The sequence below is a fragment of the Heteronotia binoei genome, chromosome 5 (genome assembly GCF_032191835.1).
Source record: "Heteronotia binoei isolate CCM8104 ecotype False Entrance Well chromosome 5, APGP_CSIRO_Hbin_v1, whole genome shotgun sequence".
NCBI lineage: Eukaryota > Metazoa > Chordata > Lepidosauria > Squamata > Gekkonidae > Heteronotia > Heteronotia binoei.
The window spans coordinates 25636235-25655630 of NC_083227.1; the positions used below are offsets into that span (position 1 = coordinate 25636235).

General features: G+C 48.8%; 1 protein-coding gene across 1 annotated transcript; it reads left to right on the plus strand.

The window, feature by feature from the left end:
* The first annotated feature begins 635 nt into the window (after window positions 1–635).
* LOC132571253 (uncharacterized) lies at window positions 636–16046 on the plus strand. Its single transcript, XM_060237996.1, has 4 exons — window positions 636–759; window positions 6296–7169; window positions 9856–10600; window positions 15196–16046. Exons 2-4 carry the CDS (start codon window positions 6492–6494, stop codon window positions 15930–15932), a joined length of 2160 nt encoding a protein of 719 aa, XP_060093979.1. The 5' UTR covers window positions 636–759; window positions 6296–6491; the 3' UTR covers window positions 15933–16046.
* The last annotated feature ends 3350 nt before the right edge of the window (window positions 16047–19396 follow it).

Consider the following 19396-nt stretch of genomic DNA (forward strand, 5'->3'; position numbering starts at 1 on the left):
AAATGCTGTTTGCCACTCTGAAGTCAGGAAGCAATTTTTATCCAGGCCATTCTGGCCAGGGATCCTGTAGAAGTTTTGTAGGGATTTTGCTTTTTGCCATCTGGGTTTGGAACAGGGGGTCACTGCTCTCTGGGTGTGTGTGTTGGGGGAGGTATTTGTGTGAATTTCCTGCATTGTGCAGGGGGTGGGGATGGGGTTGGACGAGATTACCTTGGAGGTCCCTTCCAACTCAATGATTCTATCCAAAGTTGCTCTCCATATAGGGCCAAGGAAAACTTTACCTGTTGCATTTCCTCCTCTATCACTCACTCCTTAAAAGCTACAGGAGCTAGGAGTGGTGGGTGTAGCCTTTTAAACTGGTCAAAATCTAAGGTGGCCATTTAAAAAGAAAACCCGGAAGAACGCCGCCTGTGCGTTCAACAGCAACATAGCAGGCAGAAATCTGCCAGGTGCAGCCCGCTCGTTAAACAGGCGTCCAAGGGACCCATACTTATTGCTAAGAAGGAATAAATGCTAAGGTTGCGTTGCCTGTCCAGATCTCTTTACGTTTAGACGAGCTGTGTGGAAAGCCGGGGGCTCACTCCGATTCCTAGAGAGGCCGGTGGGTGAAATGCGAGCTCCGTGATGTCAGGGGCTAATCCGGCCCCTTCCTGCGCTGCTCCCTCCCTCCTCCTTCCCCTCGTGCGTGGGAAACAGGAGTCCGGATTTCCCAGGAGCCAGAGTCGAGAAGTTTAGCTTCTGGGAAGAGGCGGAGGATGGGTAAGTGGTCAGGGCGCTGGGATCGGATCCACTGTTCCTCCATCCCTTCCCTCCTCTTTTGCCTCTCCTTTCTCGCTTGTTTTCCATTGCTGTCCTTATTTTTTTTAAAATATATATATATATATATATATATATAAAAGAGACTTTTTCCTTGGCTTCTCCCAGTTGCGCTTTTGCGCAGCGCCAGGCGCACGATCGCCAACGCCCCAGATCCGCTGGAAGGCGTTGCCACTCCTCGGGCGGTGCAAGCAGCCGGGCGCTCCCCGTTGGGTGCCAAGGAAAAGGGTGTGGGGGGCGCCCGCTTGTCCCGTGACTCTTTCCTGCCGGCTGGTAGAAAGTCAGCCTCCCCCAGGCTCGTGAGCATGCGCGGAGTCCGCCGGGCGCTTGCGCGACGCTGAAAGGCGAAGCCGCCTGGTTCCCTTACCGGCGCCCTCAGTTCTTGGAAAGGTTTTCTGACTGCAAAAAATGCAGGCGGAGCAGAGGGCGTCTTGCCGGCAAAAGAGAAGCTGTTTTGTAAGCCGCCTCGGGCTGGTTCCTTGAGAGAAGCAACATATTTCCCTAAAGAAATAAAATCTTTTTGGAGACGGTCAGAAGGATGTGCCTTGAGGTTATATGGATTTTCTTTTTGAGCCGATTATTTAAGAAAGTTATATTCTTCTTTGCACATCCACCCCGAGCCAAATTTTTTGTCTGAAAAAAAGAATGTGTTGGAAGGGTTGGAAAAGGGGAGGATTACTGGGCTTTTAAAAATGATGTATAGGGAGAGAGAGGTGGAAAGAAATCACCTTTAAGTTTAAATGCCTTCTCCAAGCTGCTGACTGACTTGACTTGGAGAAGTGATTTAAAGAGAGAAATGCCTTCTCCAAGCTGGCTGACGGGGTGGTGGGGGCTTTGAGAGCCACACAATACATGTGAAAGAGCCACATGTGGTTCCTAAGCTGCAGATTGGCCGCCCCTGTTCTAGATGTAGAGGATGTCCATATACAGGACATCATAGGATGGTGTAGAGTTGTTTTCTGTTGCCCCAGACAGACAGACCAGGACCAAAACATTGCAACAGATTCTAATGTATTGCTCTTCACAATTACCTGAGACCTAATGACATAGACATCAGTCTCCAGTTCTGATGTTTATTGCCTTTGCTGTGTTTTTCTGCCTGATCAGCCCAAACTGACAATTTCCAAACCCCAACTTGTCATTCTTTCAATCTGTTAAAATATTTTCACCATCTTGCATCCTAATTCACTGTCTACTCTCTCTCTATGTAGGACTGCTAATTCCTCCCACGCTAATCTTTCCTGGCCCCACTGATGGATGTCGTGATGGCACCTGGTTTTTTTTTTTTTTGGCCACTGTGTGACATGGAGTTTTGGACTGGATGGGCCATTGGCCTGATCCAACATGCCTTCTCTTATGTTCTTACTATTGTCTGAAGTGTGCTTTTAAGCACACAAAATCTTACATTCTCTATAAAACTTGGTCTTAAAGGTGTTACTGGACTCCAACATTTTCTTACAGTTCTCTTTGTTCTTTCCAAGCGAGACTAGATTCTTGGCATTTTAGGTTTGTTAAAACGCCTCTTATAACAAAGGACACCTTTTTTAAAAAAAAAAATCAGGCTTTTGAAAACTCCATGTGATCTGCCCAAACTTTGCATATATGCAACTGTGAATGTAAAAGAGGCCTTGCAATTACATTTCATCAGGTGTCTGCCTATCTAAGGGACCACCTTTCTCTGCATGTTCCCGAGAGAGCACTGCATTCAGGGACACAAAACCTACTGTCCATCCCTGGACCAAAGGAGGCCAGGCTATGCTCCACACGGGCTAGGGCCTTCTCGGTGGCAGCACCAGAAATGCGGACTGCCCTCTCGGAGGCCATAAGGGCCCTGCGGGATCTCTCTGCTTTCTGCAGGGCCTGCAAAACTGAACTGCCTTTAATATCTAAACTGGGAGAGGATTGCCACCCCACACCGCTGAAGAGCTACATTTACTATACGATCACTATCAGGAAAGAAAGAGACCGCCTATATCGAGGTTGTACAGCACCATGGAATGTTTTTTAATTGTAATTGTTGTTTTTTTGCTGCTGAAGTGATGTATTTGACAGTTCTACAGTTTAAATAATAGAGAAAGTAAATTTGTATGATACATTTGTGGTACAATAGAATCCCAATGCTCAGCTTTAATTTTTTCCACATCCACCTTTCTATATGGTATTTTGCACCTCGGGGATTGCTGGGCCGAACCAAGCCATGTGGCAGCCTCCCTGGGGCCTGGCTGGCCAGCGAGTATCGTGGGGCCCAGATGTACTGTGTGGCAGCCTCCCTGGGGCCTGACTGGCCGGCCAGAATTGCTGCAGGGCCTGGAAAAGTTACTGTCATAGTTCAGTTTGCACTTGACTATCCCAGATGGTGTGGCCTAATATGCTAATGAGTGTGTGACCTAATATGCTAATATTAGGGGATGTGGTCTAATATGGGGTTAGGGTTATGGGGTTCTGTGTTGATATATGTGGCAGTATCCAGATTACAGATTACAGTTGACAGCTGAAGTGACAGTAGATCATCTGGCTGGAGGGGGCAACGTGGCAGAGTGCCAGGTTGCATCAGCCAAGGTAGAGTCAGCATGACTCAGCACTGGCCTGATTGGTCAGACATCCGTGTAACTTGTATAAATATACAGAAGTACCTAGATATGTGTTGGGAGTTTGGATGGTGAAGGTGTGCGGAGCATTTTGTCAGTCTGAGATATATTCTGTAAATAAATGTACATAGCTAGTTTGACAGCTACTGTGTGCTAGACTTAATCTCTATGTCTTCAGTCACTGCACTCACTCAGCCGCGCAAGCATCAACATTCTGCTGGGGAGGGGGCCTGGGGTGGGTTTTTTTTGCCAATTTGCCCATATCTTACTTTAGTGAGAGGACTTTTAAAAGTGCAGTGTGCTTTTACTTTTCCTGATTTGGGTGGCTTGGATTTCTTGGGGTTAGGGTGAAGGGTTTATTTTTTTTTTTGGGGGGGGGGTGTTGGTAAAGTTCCTATATTGTTAAAAGTTAAGTTTTTTACTGTTTTAAAAGGATTCTGTGTTTGATTTGTTGCTGCTGTGTTGTGCTGCTGTTGTTCCTTTTCTCTTCTGGTTCTGGTTCTTGGGGGGTGGGTGCTGTTTGGCCTAATTTTCATTGTTTAAAAGGCCACTTTTTTAACAGTTGAGTTTGTGTTGGCCTTCTGTTTGGATCTATTCTCTATTGCTGCAGGTTTCGCATCCCCCTGTCCTGTTGTCCCCCTTTTCCTGGTTCTGGTTTTTTTTGGGGGGGGTGTTGTTGACTGATTTGGCCTGAGGTTTCTTATTAGTGAAAAGGCCACTTTTTAACAGTTGAGTTTCTTGGCCTTCTCCTGTTGTCCCTTTTCCTGGTTCTGTTTTTTTTTGGGGGGGGGGAGCTGGCACCTGGGTGAGAGACCCAGAACCAGCAGGCTTGTTGTGCTTGGCCAGCTCTCCCCGTGTTGTTTGGGGCAGGGCTGGAGAGCTGGCATCTGTAGATTGTGTGTTCTGTGGCAGGGAAGCTGGCACCTGGGTGAGAGACCCAGAGCCAGCATGCTTGTTGTGCTTGGCCAGCTGTCCCTGTGTTCTTTGGGGCAGGGCTGGAGAGCTGGCATTTGGGTTTGCTGCAGCCAGGTCTGCTCTTGAGCAGATTGTGTTTTGTGTGGCAGGGTTCATAGAATAGATAGATGTATATAGTGCATTTGGGTCCTATATAGATTCTCTGGTGTGAAGTTAGGTTTGGCTTTGGGTGCCCTAGGAACTGGACCCCCTGGCCCAATCTTTTTGGGACTTGGGGGGTTTGTAGGGGAGAGTCCCCTGCAAATTTGGGGGCTCTCCCTCAAACCCCCTCCCCTTCAGGCAGCTTCAAATATACCCTATTTGCCATTGATTTCAATGGCCCATAGGGTATAATGGGGCTGTATATTCGGAAATAGCCGCACATCTACTGTATGCACATCTACTGTATATGCGGCTATTCCGACTACGGAATTCAGAAATATATGGGATTCTGTATTCCCCCCCCCCCCCCGTATACTTCCGAATCCGTGTACTACTGAATTTTTTTTTGTACATCCCTAGTGGCGGGCAGGCTGTGTGTGTGTGAGATTAGGCTTTCCCCACAAGACTTCAAATAGAAAAAAACAATTATTTGCATTAATTTTGCTGGCCTGAATCATTCTCCCTTGGTGGAGTACTGTTGATAATTTTTTATGGCCTCTGACTGACGTTATAAATATCCATATGGCCCTTGGCAGAAAAAAGGTTCCCCACCCCTGCTCTAAGCACTGATGTTCTGGGTTTATTTTGTTTGAAGTATTTATTCAACGTTTCCCATTACCTTGTTATCTCATATTAGGCACTCACTTATTGTATTACTGTTACTTCAGTCCTCGATTTCTCCCTCACTCTCATGGCCAATAACAGGCATGTGCATTTTATTGGTTTTAAACTGTAATTTAAATGTCTGAACTGACTGTTAGCCGCCCTGAGTCCACTTGTGGAGAGGGCAGGATAGAAATTTAAAGTAATAAATAATAATAAATAAATGTCCTATTCTTCACTGAAGAATCTTCAGTAAGGAAAAATGTGACATGATAGAATGGCTGTTGGAATAATTAATGCTAAGGCCCAGGGTGACGTGACAACTAAAGTGTGGTTGAGGACTGGGGAGGTCTTTCCTTAGATATGATCCTGGTCTTGAAAAGAAAAGATGCAGAGCTAATACCCTTCTAGGTCTGCTGCCTGTCAACAAGCAGAGCAGAATTTATTCCCTCTGGGCACCACCGAAGTTCTCAAGGATGGGACCAACAGCTTCCACCAATCCCGCATTTGTGCACACTGTGTTTTTTAAAAAATGAATTTCTGCACAAAGCAATTTAGAACTGCAATCTGAAGTTATACAAAGCATTAATAGAACATTTGTTGGGTATAACTGTTTGCCCCCTGAGAATTGGGGACTTTGGGGGTGGAGCCAGGAGACATTGGAGGTGGAGACAGGAGCAAGGCTGTGACAAGCATAATTGAACTCCAAAGGGAGTTCTGGTCATCACATTTAAAGGGACAGCACACCTTTTAAATGCCTTCCCTCCATTGGAAATAATGAAGGATAGAGGCACCTTCTTTTGAGGCTCATAGAATTGGACCCCCTGGTCCAATCTTTTTGAAACTTGGAGGGTGTTTTGAGGAGAGACACCAGATGCTATGCAGCAAATTTGGTGCCTCTACCTCAAAAACCAGCCCTACCTCAAAAACCAGCCCTTCCCAGAGCCCCAGATACTCGTGGATCAATTCTCCATTATGCCCTATGGGAATTGGTCTCCACAGGGAATAATGGAGTGTCCAGCAGACATTTCCATCTCCCACCCATGCTTTCTGATGACCCTGAAGCTGAGGGAGGGCTTCCAAACTGGGGGATCCCCTGCCCTCAACTGGGGATTAACAACTCTAGTTGAATTGTAGCAGCTTTAATAATTTTTGTGCCTTTTTTTCCTCAGGTGGAAGCCCAGCCTGGTAGGCCTCAAAGATCCCCAGCTGCTGAATAGCTTCCTGTTTTCAGGATTGCAGTTGTCTCTGTCTTCACCTGTAATTATTATTTGTGTGTGGGGGGGAGACATGAGGGCCTAAGAAGAGGGGAGACCAGCTGACAAACATGGTCTGGGTCGGTCTCCATTGAAGAACCAAAAGCCAGGAATGAAAATGGAAGATCGAGACTCGGAAGGCCTCAAGTTGCTGGCAGAATCGGAGGGCAAGGGGAAAGGCTCACATGCCATCCAGTTTGGGACCACACAAGGGCTGCTGGGATGGGCCCCTCCTCAACAGGTCAAACAGGAGCCCGAGGAAGGATTGTCCCGGTGCTGGGAGTTCCAGTCAGAAGACTTGCCAAAGGCTGGGCGGTCTCCTCAGTTGAGTCAAGGGAACCCAGAGACTTCAGACGACACGAAGAAGGTCCTAGCATCTTTCAAAGGGGCTGCAGAAGCTGGACAGAGGTCTCGAGAAGAGGCCCCCCGGAAATTTTTGGGCACCGAAAGAGGACGCTTCAAAGTGGCAAAAGAGGAGATCCCTGATGGCGATGCCCTCAGCAGGGAGACGCACCGGCAGCGCTTCAGGGAGTTCCGCTACCAGGAGGCCGAGGGGCCCCGGGAGGCCTGTGGTCGCCTATGGTACCTCTGTCACCGGTGGCTGAAGCCTGAGAGATATTCCAAAGAGCAGATTTTAGAGCTACTGATCCTGGAGCAGTTCCTGACCATCCTGCCGCCAGAGCTCCAGAGCTGGGTGAGAGAAAACGGCCCTGAGACCTGCGCCCAAGCAGTGGGCTTGGCTGAGGATTTCCTGCAGATACAACAAGAAGCCAAGAGGCGGGATCAAAAGGTAAGAGCCGGTTTGTCTGTCTCTTTATAGAGTATGGCCTTTCTCATATCTCTTTGTGGTTATGTCAAATGTCAGTATTCTGGCTGAGCTGCCACCCTTGAATCTTTTCTTTCAGAGAGAGTCCAGCTAACAAGCTGGATAGGAAGATTAGGCTTCTCACCCTGACTCAGCTGTGAAACTCACTGGGCGCCCTCAGACCAGTTGCATTCTCTCAATGAAATGTATCTTGAAGAGGTGTTCCTTCACATATCTTTCTTGAATTATTACTAGCATGACTCAGAATAGCAAAAAAAGCCCTGCTACAAAAAAAGCCCTGGTATCTATGCTTAGGACTACATTGGTGGTATGGAAGCATGACAGCATATGAGTCTGCTTATGAGCACTACACCCCTTTGCGGAGCTGTGTTTGTAGAAAAAGCCCAGCAAGAGCTCAGTTACTTATTAGGCCACACCCCCTGACATCACCATTGTTTTGCACAGGGCTTTTTGTTGAAAAAGTGCAGCAGACACTCATTTGCATATTAGGCCACACACCCCTGACACTAAGCCAGCTGGAACTGCGTTCCGATGCGTTCCTACTCAAAAAATAGTCCTGCCCCTTTGGGGTGTCCCTGCAGTCCACTTACGTGCATTTGTCCCAGTCTGGCCACTGCAGCTAAACATTATTTATTTTATGAATTCTTGTATACCCTGCCTTTCTCCCCAGTGGGGATCTTACATCATTCTTCTCTCCTCGATGTTATAATCATAACTCTGTGAGGTGGGTTAAGATGAGTGTATGTGTGTGTGTGATTGGCCCAAAGTAATTAAAGAAGCTGCTGTGGCAGATTAGATATTTAAAACTAAGTCTCTGAGCTCCTCGGCGTATACTTTAACCACTACATTATGCTGTCCTTCATGTATACCAGTTTGGTGTTGTGGTTAAGTGTGCAGACTCTTATCTGGGAGAACCAGGTTTGATTCCCCACTCCTCCACTTGCAGCTGCTGGAATAACTCTGGCAGAGGTTGTCCTTGAAAGGGCAGCTTCGCATGATTAGATTAGATTAGATAATTTTATTTATATCCCGCCCTCCCCGCCGGGGCAGGCTCAGGGCGGCTAACAGTAACAGTAACATTCCATTGTATAAAAACAAGGTTACATTCAACATTAAAATTCTAATAGATTTAAAATTAATTACAGTTATAAAAGTGCTAATGCTATTGCTATTTGTTCTTTATTATGATGGCGGTATCATTAGTACTTAATTTTCTACATCATCGAAAGCCAGTCGGAAGAGGAAAGTCTTGCAGGCCCTGCGGAATTGTTCAAGATCCCGCAGGGCCCGCATTTCCTCTGGAAGTTGGTTCCATAAGCTCGGGGCCACAGAGGAGAAGGCCCGATTGCGGGTGCATTGCAACTTCACCTCTCTTGGTCCGGGGATAGTCAGCAAGTTTTTTCCAGCTGACCTCAGTGCTCTCTGGGGTTCATATAGGGAGAGACGGTCCCTGAGGTAGACAGGTCCTCGACCATATAGGGCTTTAAAGGTAATGACCAGCACTTTGTAACGAACCCGGTATATAACTGGCAGCCAGTGCAGCTCGCGCAGCCCAGGCTGTATGTGCTCCCATTTAGGGAGCCCCAACAGTAGCCTGGCTGCTGCGTTCTGCACCAGCTGCAGCTTCCGGGTTCGGTACAGAGGCAGCCCCATGTAGAGGGCATTACAGTAATCCAGTCTCGAGGTGACCGTTGCGTGAAGTACCGTTGCCAGATCTTGGCGCTCTAGGAAGGGAGCCAACTGCCTTGCCCGCCTCAGATGGAAGAAGGCTGACTTGGCAGTGGCTGCAATCTGGGCCTCCATTGATAATGAAGGCTCCAGTAAAACTCCCAGACTCCTAACCCGGTGCGCCGCTTTCAGCGGCGCTCCGTCGAAGACCGGAAGAGGTGTTTCCCCTTCCCGGGCGCCCCGACCCAGACAAAGGACTTCTGTCTTCGCTGGGTTCAATTTCAGCCCGCTCCTCCTCAACCACATTGCCATATCCTGCAGGGCCCGGTCTAGATTCTCAGGGACGCAGTCAGGCCGGCCGTCCATTAGCAGATAGAGTTGGGTGTCATCTGCATATTGGTGGCACCCAAGTCCGTATCTCCTGGCAATCTGGGCAAGAGGGCGCATGTAGATATTGAATAATATTGGTGAGAGAACTGCCCCCTGAGGCACTCCACAGTCCAGTGTGCGCCTCCGGGACCGCTCGCCACCAATTGCCACCCTTTGTCCCCGATCCTCGAGGAAGGAGGAGAGCCATTGTAAGGCAGACCCCCTCACCCCTATATCGGCGAGGTGGCGGGTCAGTAGCCGATGGTCGACCGTGTCGAACGCGGCCGACAGGTCTAACAACATCAGCACCGCCACACCGCCCCGATCCAGATGCCGTTGGAGATCGTCTACCAGGGCGACCAGTACTGTCTCCGTCCCATAGCCCGGGCGAAAGCCGGACTGGCAAGGGTCTAGGTCGCAGGGTGTTTATCATGGGGGAGGAAGGTAAAGGAGATTGTGAGCTGCTCTGAGACTCCGAGTGGAGGGCGGGATGTAAATCCAATATCATCATCTTCGCCGCCTCCTACAAATGATGCCCAAAGGATCAGTTCATGGTGTTAGGGTCCTCAAACTATCACCTGATCTGTCTTTTCTCCCATGCTTGTTTCCTCAGCATACACGGACAGAGGCTGACATGGAGGGTTCTCAGCTGGCTGCGGAACACTTCCCAATGGAGGAGTCCATTCCAAGCCCTTTGGACGTTAACCTTCCCTCTCCAGAGCCCCGGCGCCGGAGGGATGCTTGGTCCCGCAAGGAAACCATCGCCTTCATTGACATCTGGAAAGCGGAAGACGTGCAGATCGCTCTGGGGCAGCAGTACCGCAACATGAAGCTGTTTGCGTGGATCGCCGACCGGCTGCGGGAGCGAGGCTTCGAGCGCGATGCGGAACAGTGCCGCAGCCGGGCCAAGGACCTCAAGAGGGGCTACAAGGAGATCAAGTGCGGGAATCTCCATTCTGGTCGGGCCCCCAAGACCGCACCCTACTTCAAGCTCCTGGAGCAGTTCCTGTGCCTCCGGAAAGGCATTGTCTGTGGCAAGGTGTGTGGTGCCGGTGTGGTGGAACGCCTGGACAAGCGGCGGAAACGGCTGCCTCTAAACCCCATGGTGGCTACCAGAATGGCACGAGAAGCCACCAATCCCATGCCAGAGGCTCAGGAGGCGGAGGCCCCAGAACGATACAATGCACTGACAGCATCTTCCAAAGAGTTACGGATGATCACGGGTGACTCCACACCACAGCCTCCCAAAGTGTCCAAGGGCGCCAATGCACAGATGATGGAAAAAGCAGAAACCCCTCTGAGGGATAACCCTCCATTGCCACTCCCCAAAGAAACTCCCGCTGAAGTCCAGGTGGTTGGTGAGTGACTTTGACCACTCCTGCCATCCCTTATTAGGAGGGTAGGGTCACCAAAGCATCTTGACCTTTTTGCAGAGTACAAGAAGACAGGTGTTCTGCCCAAGGGTAGTCTGGTATCTGAAATTTGAAGCAGGGGAGGGGGCAGAGAGAGCAGAATGTGACCCTAAGTGTGGACAAATATGCAGGGCTTTTTTGTAGTGTGAACTCCTTTGCATATTAGGCCACACACTCCTGATGTAGCCAGTCATCCAAGAGCTCACAGGGCTCTTAGTACAGCCTGCAAATATGCATTAATTTCAGTTATCCCTACATATGTAAGTGCCTGCAAGTCAAGACCAACTTAGGGTGGCCGCAGCAAGGAGCTGTCCAGAGGTTTTCATGCAAGCCAAATGATGCCCTTTTGTTCCATTTGCAATGCACTTTAGTAGTTCTTTGCAAGTGAATTTTCTCATTTCACAATGTAAAGTCCAGTTTCTAAGTATATTGGAAGTGGATTGAGAGGGCATAATTCAGTGTGTGCAGGGCATTTTTTGAGCAGTAATGCCCAGGAAAGCAGTTCCAGCTGGCTTGGTGTCAGGGTGTGTGGCCTAATATGCAAATGAGTTCCTGCTGGGCTTTTTCTCCAAGAGCTCTGTGTGAAACAATGGTGATGTCATTGGGTGTGGCCAAATATACAAATGAGTTCCTGCTGGGCTTTTTCTACACAAAATGTCCTGAATGTGTGTAAAGGCACTCAAGTAAGAAGCAGGGGTGGGTTGCTCTTGCTTTCCTCTGCAGACTCTTCTTTGATGTTATCAAAGATTTCAGGTTTTCACGGCTGGTAACATCATTAGGGTTTGTAGAATCTTTCGGGCTCAAGTGCCGTGTTCTACTTCCTTCCAGACGTTTCTTTCTCAGCTGCGGAGAACATCCTCAGTGGCGTTGCAGCTGGAGCAGGCGCTCTGACCTTCTTGGTTGCTGTGCATCTTCTTTGATGCTTTCCCATCTAATTATTGACCTTGGTTAGCTTCCAAAATCTGACAAGACGGGCTGTACCATGCCGCCTTCCAAGGGGTTTTTTTTGTTTTTTGTTTAAGCAGGAACACACAGGAACACAATTGTGGCTGGCTTGGTGTCAGGGTGTGTGGCCTGATATGCAAATGAGCTCCTGCTGGGCTTTTTCTACACAAAAAGCCCTACCACTTTCCCTTCCCTCAGTTATCCCTAACCTTGGTTTTAATTTTATCAAGGGAGCGGGACTAATGTGTCATGGCAGAAGCTTCACCGAAAAGGTGATTTTTGAGGAGGGAGTCGGAAGGAAAGGACAGGTGTAGCATCTTGCAGGTACCCCAGGCACAAGGGGCAATAAGAGGAAAAGAACGAGGAGGTCATGGGTATTGGGTTAAATGTTTTTTCTAAGTTTGCCTTGGAAGCACGGAAGCTTTATGCAGTATCCCCAGTCCTCCCCATTTCCCTGTTATGGGGAAAATGCTGTTCAAACAAATTACAAAGACAATATGCAGGGGTGGACTTCTAGCGGGAGCTCCTTTGCATGTTAGGCCACACACCCCTGATGTTGCCAATCCTCCAAGAGCTTACAAAAAAGGGCCTTGTAAGCTTTTGGAGGATTGGCTACACCAGGGGTGTATGGCCTAATATGCAAAGGCGCTCCGGCTAGAAGTCTACCCCTGACAATATGACTCCAATCATGACAAGAGAAAGTAATTTTACTTACAAAAAATAGTACATCTTACATTACATATTCCTATAGGGAGATTTAACTCATTGTGAATGGAAAAACTTCAAAAATAGATTAACTTGATACAGCTCCAAGCCCAGGTGAAGAGAGAAGAGGGGTCCTATATAAGATGAAACAGAAGCAAGCAAAGGGGCTCTGCATCTAACCAATGAGAGGATAGGGCCAACTGCCAATTGTACCAGAGTCAGAGAGTTCTCTGAACTCTTTCCCTCCCAGATCCTCAGAGAAGCATAGAGTTGAAAGGGACCTCCAGGGTCATTAGTCCAGCCCCCTGCAGAATGCAGGAGATTCACAAAATGCCTCCCCCTAAATTCACAGGATCAGCATTGCTGTCAGATGGCCATCTAGCCTCTGTTCAAAAACCTCCAAAGAAGGAGAACCCACCACTTCCCGAGGAAGCCTGTTTTACTTAGGAACCGCACTGTCAGGAAGTTCTTCCTAATGTTAAGTCGAAAACTCTTCTGATTTAATTTCAATCTGTTGGTTCTGGTCCAACCTTCTGAGGCAACAGAAGAACAATTCTGCACCATCCTCTAGATCAGGCGTCCTCAACCCCTGGGCCAGGGACTGGTATCGTTCCGCGGCCTGTTTGCAAGGGGCCGCGCAGCCTTGCCGCCCCCCCGACGGCGCCTCCCCCTCTTTTCACCGTTTTAAGGCCAGGGAAGGAGGCAAGGGCAGCATTGCTGTAGGGGGGGGGGGGGGTCAGCCAGGAAGGCGCTTCATGGCCCCTTCCCTGGCCTTAAAATGGTGAAAACAGGGGGAGGAGGAGGTGGTGATGCTGCACAGGGGGGCAGCGAAGGATGGAGGAGGAAATGGGAGCGGAAAACGGGAGAAGGAGGCTGTGAGGATGCGTGGGGGGGCGGAGGAGGAAAACGGGAAGGAGGAAAATGGGGAAGAGGGGGCGGTGAACGAGGGAGGAGGAAACGGGGGGAGGCAGTGCCACGGTGGGGATGGGGGACTGAATTGGGTGCCCCCACCCTGCCAGCCCTGGGGCCGTGATTGGCAGGCCAGCCCTGGAGCCAAAAAGGTTGGAGACCACTGCTCTAGATGACGGCCCTTCAAGTACTTGAAGATGGTGATCATATCACGTCTCAGTTATCTCCTCTCCAGGCTAAACATGCCCCTTCAGCCTTTCCTTGTAGTACTTAGACTCCAGACCCCTCACCATCTCCATTGCCCTCGTTCCAGCTTGTTAAACTGAACACAGCACTGAAGGTGAGGTCTAACCAGAGCAGAGCAAAGTGATACCATCACTTCCCGTGATTTGGACGCTATACTTCACAACTCGAAATTGCATTGGCCTTTTTAACTATTACGTCACATTGCTGACTCCTGTTCAGTGTATGGTCCACTAAGACCCCTAGATCCTTTTCACACGTACTACTGCCTGGACAAGTCTCCCCCATCCTATAATAATCATTGGCTTTTTCCTATCTAAATGCAGAATTTTGCATTTATCCCCATTAAAATTCTTTTTATTTGCTTTAGCCCATTTTCCAGCCTGTCAAGATCACCCTGTATCATGACTATCTTCTACACTGGCTTGATCCAACGTGGCTTCTCTTATGTTCTAAATCAAACACTGGCTTAGGTTGGTCATGGCAGCAGTTGCGAACGAACTATTGATCTGGGTACCATTGTCATGGTACCAAACACTAGAACCACAGATAATCTCTTCAAGGGGCTTGACCCTACTAACTGACAAGCACATGCAGGGGTGGAATTCTAGCAGGAGCTCCTTTGCATATTAGGCCACACACCCCTGATGTAGCCAATTCTCCAAGAGCTTACAAAAAAGAGCCCTGTAATATGCAAAGGAGCTCCTGCTAGAATTCCACCCCTGAACACATGCAATAAAAACCAAGCAAATCCCACACTGTTGACATCTGAGAGATGGCCCTTTACTTTCAATCAGGCCTCCTTTGCTGTAGAACACACAGAAAGAGGTCTGCCCTTGCTTTGCTCCCTATTTGCTGGTTTTCATTTGGCAAAGAACTTCTTTATCATTGTGGAACATTGTAAAAAAAATGCTTTCCCGAATTCCAGTCTGTCCTACGTCCTCATCTGGCTGTGGCAGGGAGACCAAGCCTTTGCTCAGAACATCCCTAATGCCCTACATGAGATTGTGGAGCAGGCAAAGGCTCCATTAGAAGAAGAAGGTATTGGATTTATACCCTGCCCTCCACACCGAATCTTGGAGTCTCAGAGCGGCTCACAATCTCCTTTACCTTCCTTGCCCACAACAGACACCCTGTGAGGTGGGAGGGGCTGAGAGAGCTCTCCCAGAAGCTGCCCTTTCAAGGACAGCTCTGCGAGACCTACAGCTGACCCAAGGCCCTTCCAGCAGCTGCAAGTGGAGGAATGGGGAATCAAACCGGGTTCTCCCAATGAGAGTCTGCGCACTTAACCACTACACCAGACTGGCTGTTCCAAGGGATCTGATCATCGGTGATGAGAAAGATCTCTGCCTCAGATGCACAACCAGCCAGAGTTGACAGGATTGACTTTTACAGAAGATCTGACTCAGTAGAAGGCAAGATAGTTGTTTATGATGATGATGATGAGACTGGATTTATACCCCGCCCTCCACTTTGAATCTCAGAGTATCAGAGCGGCCTACAATCTCCTTTACCTTCCTCCCCCACAACAGACATTCTGTGAGGTGGGTGGGGCTGAGAGAGCTCTCCCAGAAGTTGCCCTTTCAAGGACAGCTCTGCGAGAGCTATGGCTGACCCAAGGCCATTCCAGCAGCTGCAAATGGAGGAGTGGGAAATCAAACCCAGTTCTCCCAGAGACGAGTCCGCACATTTAACCACTATACATCAAGAGCTGACAACTCTTTCCTTGCCTCCCACAGATGCTGCAGAGGAGCACCGAAGGTTGCCCGTCAGCAATGCTGAGCGCGTGCGCTACCGGCGAGAGCGCAACTGGAGGCAGCGCCTCGAGTCCACGCGGCGCCTGGCCGAGTCCTCTGCTTCCAAAGCCAATTCCGACCTGGTGGATACTCTCCGGCAGCTGCACCAGCAGGACCTGAGGGCGTTTGAAAACAAGCGGCAGGAGGAGAGGGCGGAAGACAAGCAGGAGAGGCGGCTGGAGAAGCAGGAACGCGAGGAGGACCGGGCGACCACCCACCGCATGATCGCTGCCATTGAGAAGTCCCATCAGACTCTGGCAGATCTCATGGGAAGGCAGACCTCCGCTATGGAGACCATCGCCACGGCGTTTTCAGCCCAGCGCTACCCCTCTCCCCGCCCCTTTCCAAGCTACAATACGTACCTGGGGTTCAGCCCCCCCTGGTCCGCTCAGCATTCTGTTCCCAACGCCTGTGAGAAGCAGGTCCACACGTCTAGCGGCAACATGACGCCCTCGCATTCTCCAGGCTGTGATGAACCTGGGTTGCGTATCCCCGTGGAGGCACAAAACGATACCGGGCCCGACGAGGTTCTGTCTTTTGTCGGCCCGTCCTCTGGCTTCCACTCGGATCCTGATCCTTTCCCTCCTCTGCTGATTCCCAGTCCTGGAGATGTCCCCGAATCCTCGCCTGCAGCCTTCAGGGCCAGTCCGAAGCGGATTGTGAAGAGAAAAAAACTGTGACTGAGAGAGAATTGGCTCTTGCGCTTTGAATTCTGACCAAGTTTTTTTGCCCTCCCTTTACGAGCCATTAGTTTCCCCCCCTCTCAAATTAAAATATGTAAGTTTGTTGTTTCACGTTTCTGTTGATCTTAATTACTTCCCTCCCCAAAGAATGTAAGAACATAAGAGAAGCCATGTTGGATCAGGCCAATGGCCCATTCGGTCCAACACTCTGTCACACAGTGGCTAAAGAAACCAGGTGCCATCAGGAGGTCCACCAGTGGGGCCAGGACACTAGAAACCCTCCCACTGTTGCCCCCCCCCCCCCCAAGCACCAGGAATACAGAGCATCACTGCTCCAGACAGAGTTCCATCTATGCCCTGTGGCTAACAGCCACTGATGGATCTCTGCTTCATATGTTTATCCAATCCCCTCTTGAAGCCATCTAAACATGTAGCTGCCACCACCTCCTGTGGCAGTGAATTCCATGTGTTAATCACCCTTTGGGTAAAGAAGGACTTCCTTGTATTTGTTTTAACCTGAGTGCTCAGCAATTTCATGGAGTGCCCACAAGTTCTTGTCTTGTGAGAAAGGGGGGAAAGGGCTTCTTTCTCTACCTTCTCTGTGTACATTTTTTAAAACTGGGGGAATAGACAGAGGATAGTTCTCTCGATAGCTGATTGCTACAATAGGAGTGGAACTTCTAGGCTGTAAGGCAGCTTATCTGTTGGCAAAGGAAGGAGAGAACGGGGAAGGAATACTGACCTCCGTGCCTTGCTTGTTGGGAGCTCCCGAGGCCATGTAGGAAACAGGATACTGCCTAAGGTTGCGAAGTCAAGGTTGGGAAATTCCTGGTGATTTGGGAGCGTAGCCTGGGAAGGGCACAGTTTGGGGAGGGACTATAGCAGGGATGTGATGCTCTTTGAAGCTGCCATTTTCTCTGAGGGAACTAAAAACATAAGAGAAGCCATGTTGGATGAGGCCAATGGCCCATCCAGTCCAACACTGTGTGTTACACAGTGGCCAAAAAAACCAGGAACTATCAGGAGGTCCCATCAGTGGGGCCAGGACACTAGAAGCCCTGCCATCTCTCTTGTCTGGAGATCAGTGATAATTTTGGGAGAACTCCAGGCCGCACGTAGAGGTTGAAGCCAAAATAGTACCACCCTGAATAAATAAAACAATGTAACAAGTTCATTCACAAATTCATCTGATAAATATTCAGAATCCAAAACCAATTTATAATTTCAGTCCACAAAATAGATTTAAAAAACCTCTTAAAGTGCAAGTGTCTTCTCTATCACTCCGTAGAGCCAGAAGAAAGTGCGTGTGCCAGTCCCTTTCGACTTGAATAAAGTGCCTGCAGAATTCCAGTTCACATTGCCTTGTATAAATTTTCACTTTCCACATTCATAACAATGGCATGGACGATATAGTCCCTGATGGGTACTGTTGACATGTACAGCTGTTTCTGGTACATGGAGAGCCAGTTTGGTGTAGTGGTTAAGTGTGTGAACTCTTATCTGGGAGAACCGGGTTGATTCCTCCACTTGCACCTGCTGGAATGGCCTTGGGTCAGCCATAGCTCTGGCAAAGGTTGTCCTTGAAAGGGCAGCTGCTGTGAGAGCCTTCTCCAGCCCCATGCACCTCACAGGGGGGCTGTTGTGGGAGAGGAAGGTAAAGGAGATTGTGAGCCGCTCTGAGACTCTTCGGAGTGGAGGGCGGGAAATAAATCCAATATCTTCATCTACCTCATAGGGTGTCTGTTGGGGGGGCAGGGATGGTAAAGGAGATTGTGAGCCGCTCTGAGACTCTTCGGAGTGGAGGGCAGGATATAAATCCAATATCATCATCATCATCTTCTTAACTCTTCCTCAGAGAGGCATTTTTTGTAGTTAATAATAATAATAATAATAATAAATTTTATTTATATCCCGCCCTCCCCGCCTAGGCAGGCTCAGGGCGGCTAACAACATTTCAATAAGTTATACAATATAGGGTTTAAAACAATTAGGTTATACAGTAATATAAAATAACAATCTAAAACAATATAAGATTATACAATAATTTAAAACAGCGATCTAAAACCAGTTCCAGTTGCCTGGATCATTCCATGATTTGGACGGCAGTGATCTTCCTGATGTCGTTCTGTTCACTTATGTTATGGCAGGGGTCACTAGATAAATCGTTGATGGATTAAACAGCCATCCTATCAACGGTCTACAAAAGCCTGCTTAAAAAGAATGGTCTTACAGGCCCTGCGGAATTGATCCACCAGCTGCAGCTTCCGGGTTCGACACAAAGGCAGCCCCATGTAGAGGGCATTGCAGTAATCTAATCTTGAGGTGACCGTCGCATGGATCACTGTTGCGAGGTCCCGGCGCTCCAGGAAGGGAGCCAACTGCCTTGCCCGCTTCAGATGGAAAAATGCCGACTTGGCAGTGGCCGCTACCTGGGCCTCCATTGATAGAGAACTGCTCCCTGAGGCACCCCACAATCTAGTGTGCGCCTCCGGGAAAGCTCACCCCCGATTGCCACCCTTTGTCCCCGACCTTTGAGGAAGGAGGAAAGCCATTGCAAGGCCAGCCCCCTGACCCCTATGTCGGCGAGGCGGCGGGTCAGTAGCCGATGGTCGACCGTGTCGAACGCTGCCGACAGGTCTAACAGCATCAGCACCGCCACGCCACCTCGATCCAGTTCATATCTATAAAAATATACAGACATGGATTACATATAATGTTTCTTTGAGGAAGAGCTATATTGTCCATGCCACTGTTGTGAATGTGGAAAGTGAAAATGTATAGAAGGCAACTTGAAATGAAAATTCTACAAGCACTTTATTCAACTGGAGCAGGCCTGGCACAAGCCCTTTCTTCTGGCTCTATGGAGACACTTGCCCTTTAAGACACTTTTTGAATATTTTGTGGACTGAAGTTATAATTTTTTTTTTTGAGTCTGAATATTTATTATATGAATTTGTGAATGAAGTTGTTACATTGTCTTATTTATTCATGGTGGTGATATTTTGGCTTCAAATTATTCTGTGGATCCCTCCACTGTATACCCACTTAGGGGCTGGCAAGCCTCATACAGCCTCTTAAGAGCCAGTTTGGTGTAGTGGTTAAGAGCCATGGGTTCTAATCTCAAGAACCGGGTTTGATTCCTTACTCTACATCCAGCAGCTGGGTGACCTTGGGTCAGTCACAGTTCTCTTAGATCTGTTCTCTCAGTAGCAGTTCTCGGGGCTCTCTCAGCCCCACCTACCTCACAGGGTGTCTGTTATGTAGAGAGGAAGGGAAGGAGATTATAAACCACTGAGACTGAGTGAAAGGTGGAGTATAAATCAAATCTTACTATCTGGTTTAAAAGAGTTAAAAGTACCCACCCAATCTACTAATAATAATGATTAGGTGCCATGGTGAATCCAGAATGATAGGGTTTTCAAGGCATGAGATGAGCAGAGGTGGCTTGCCATTGCCTGCTT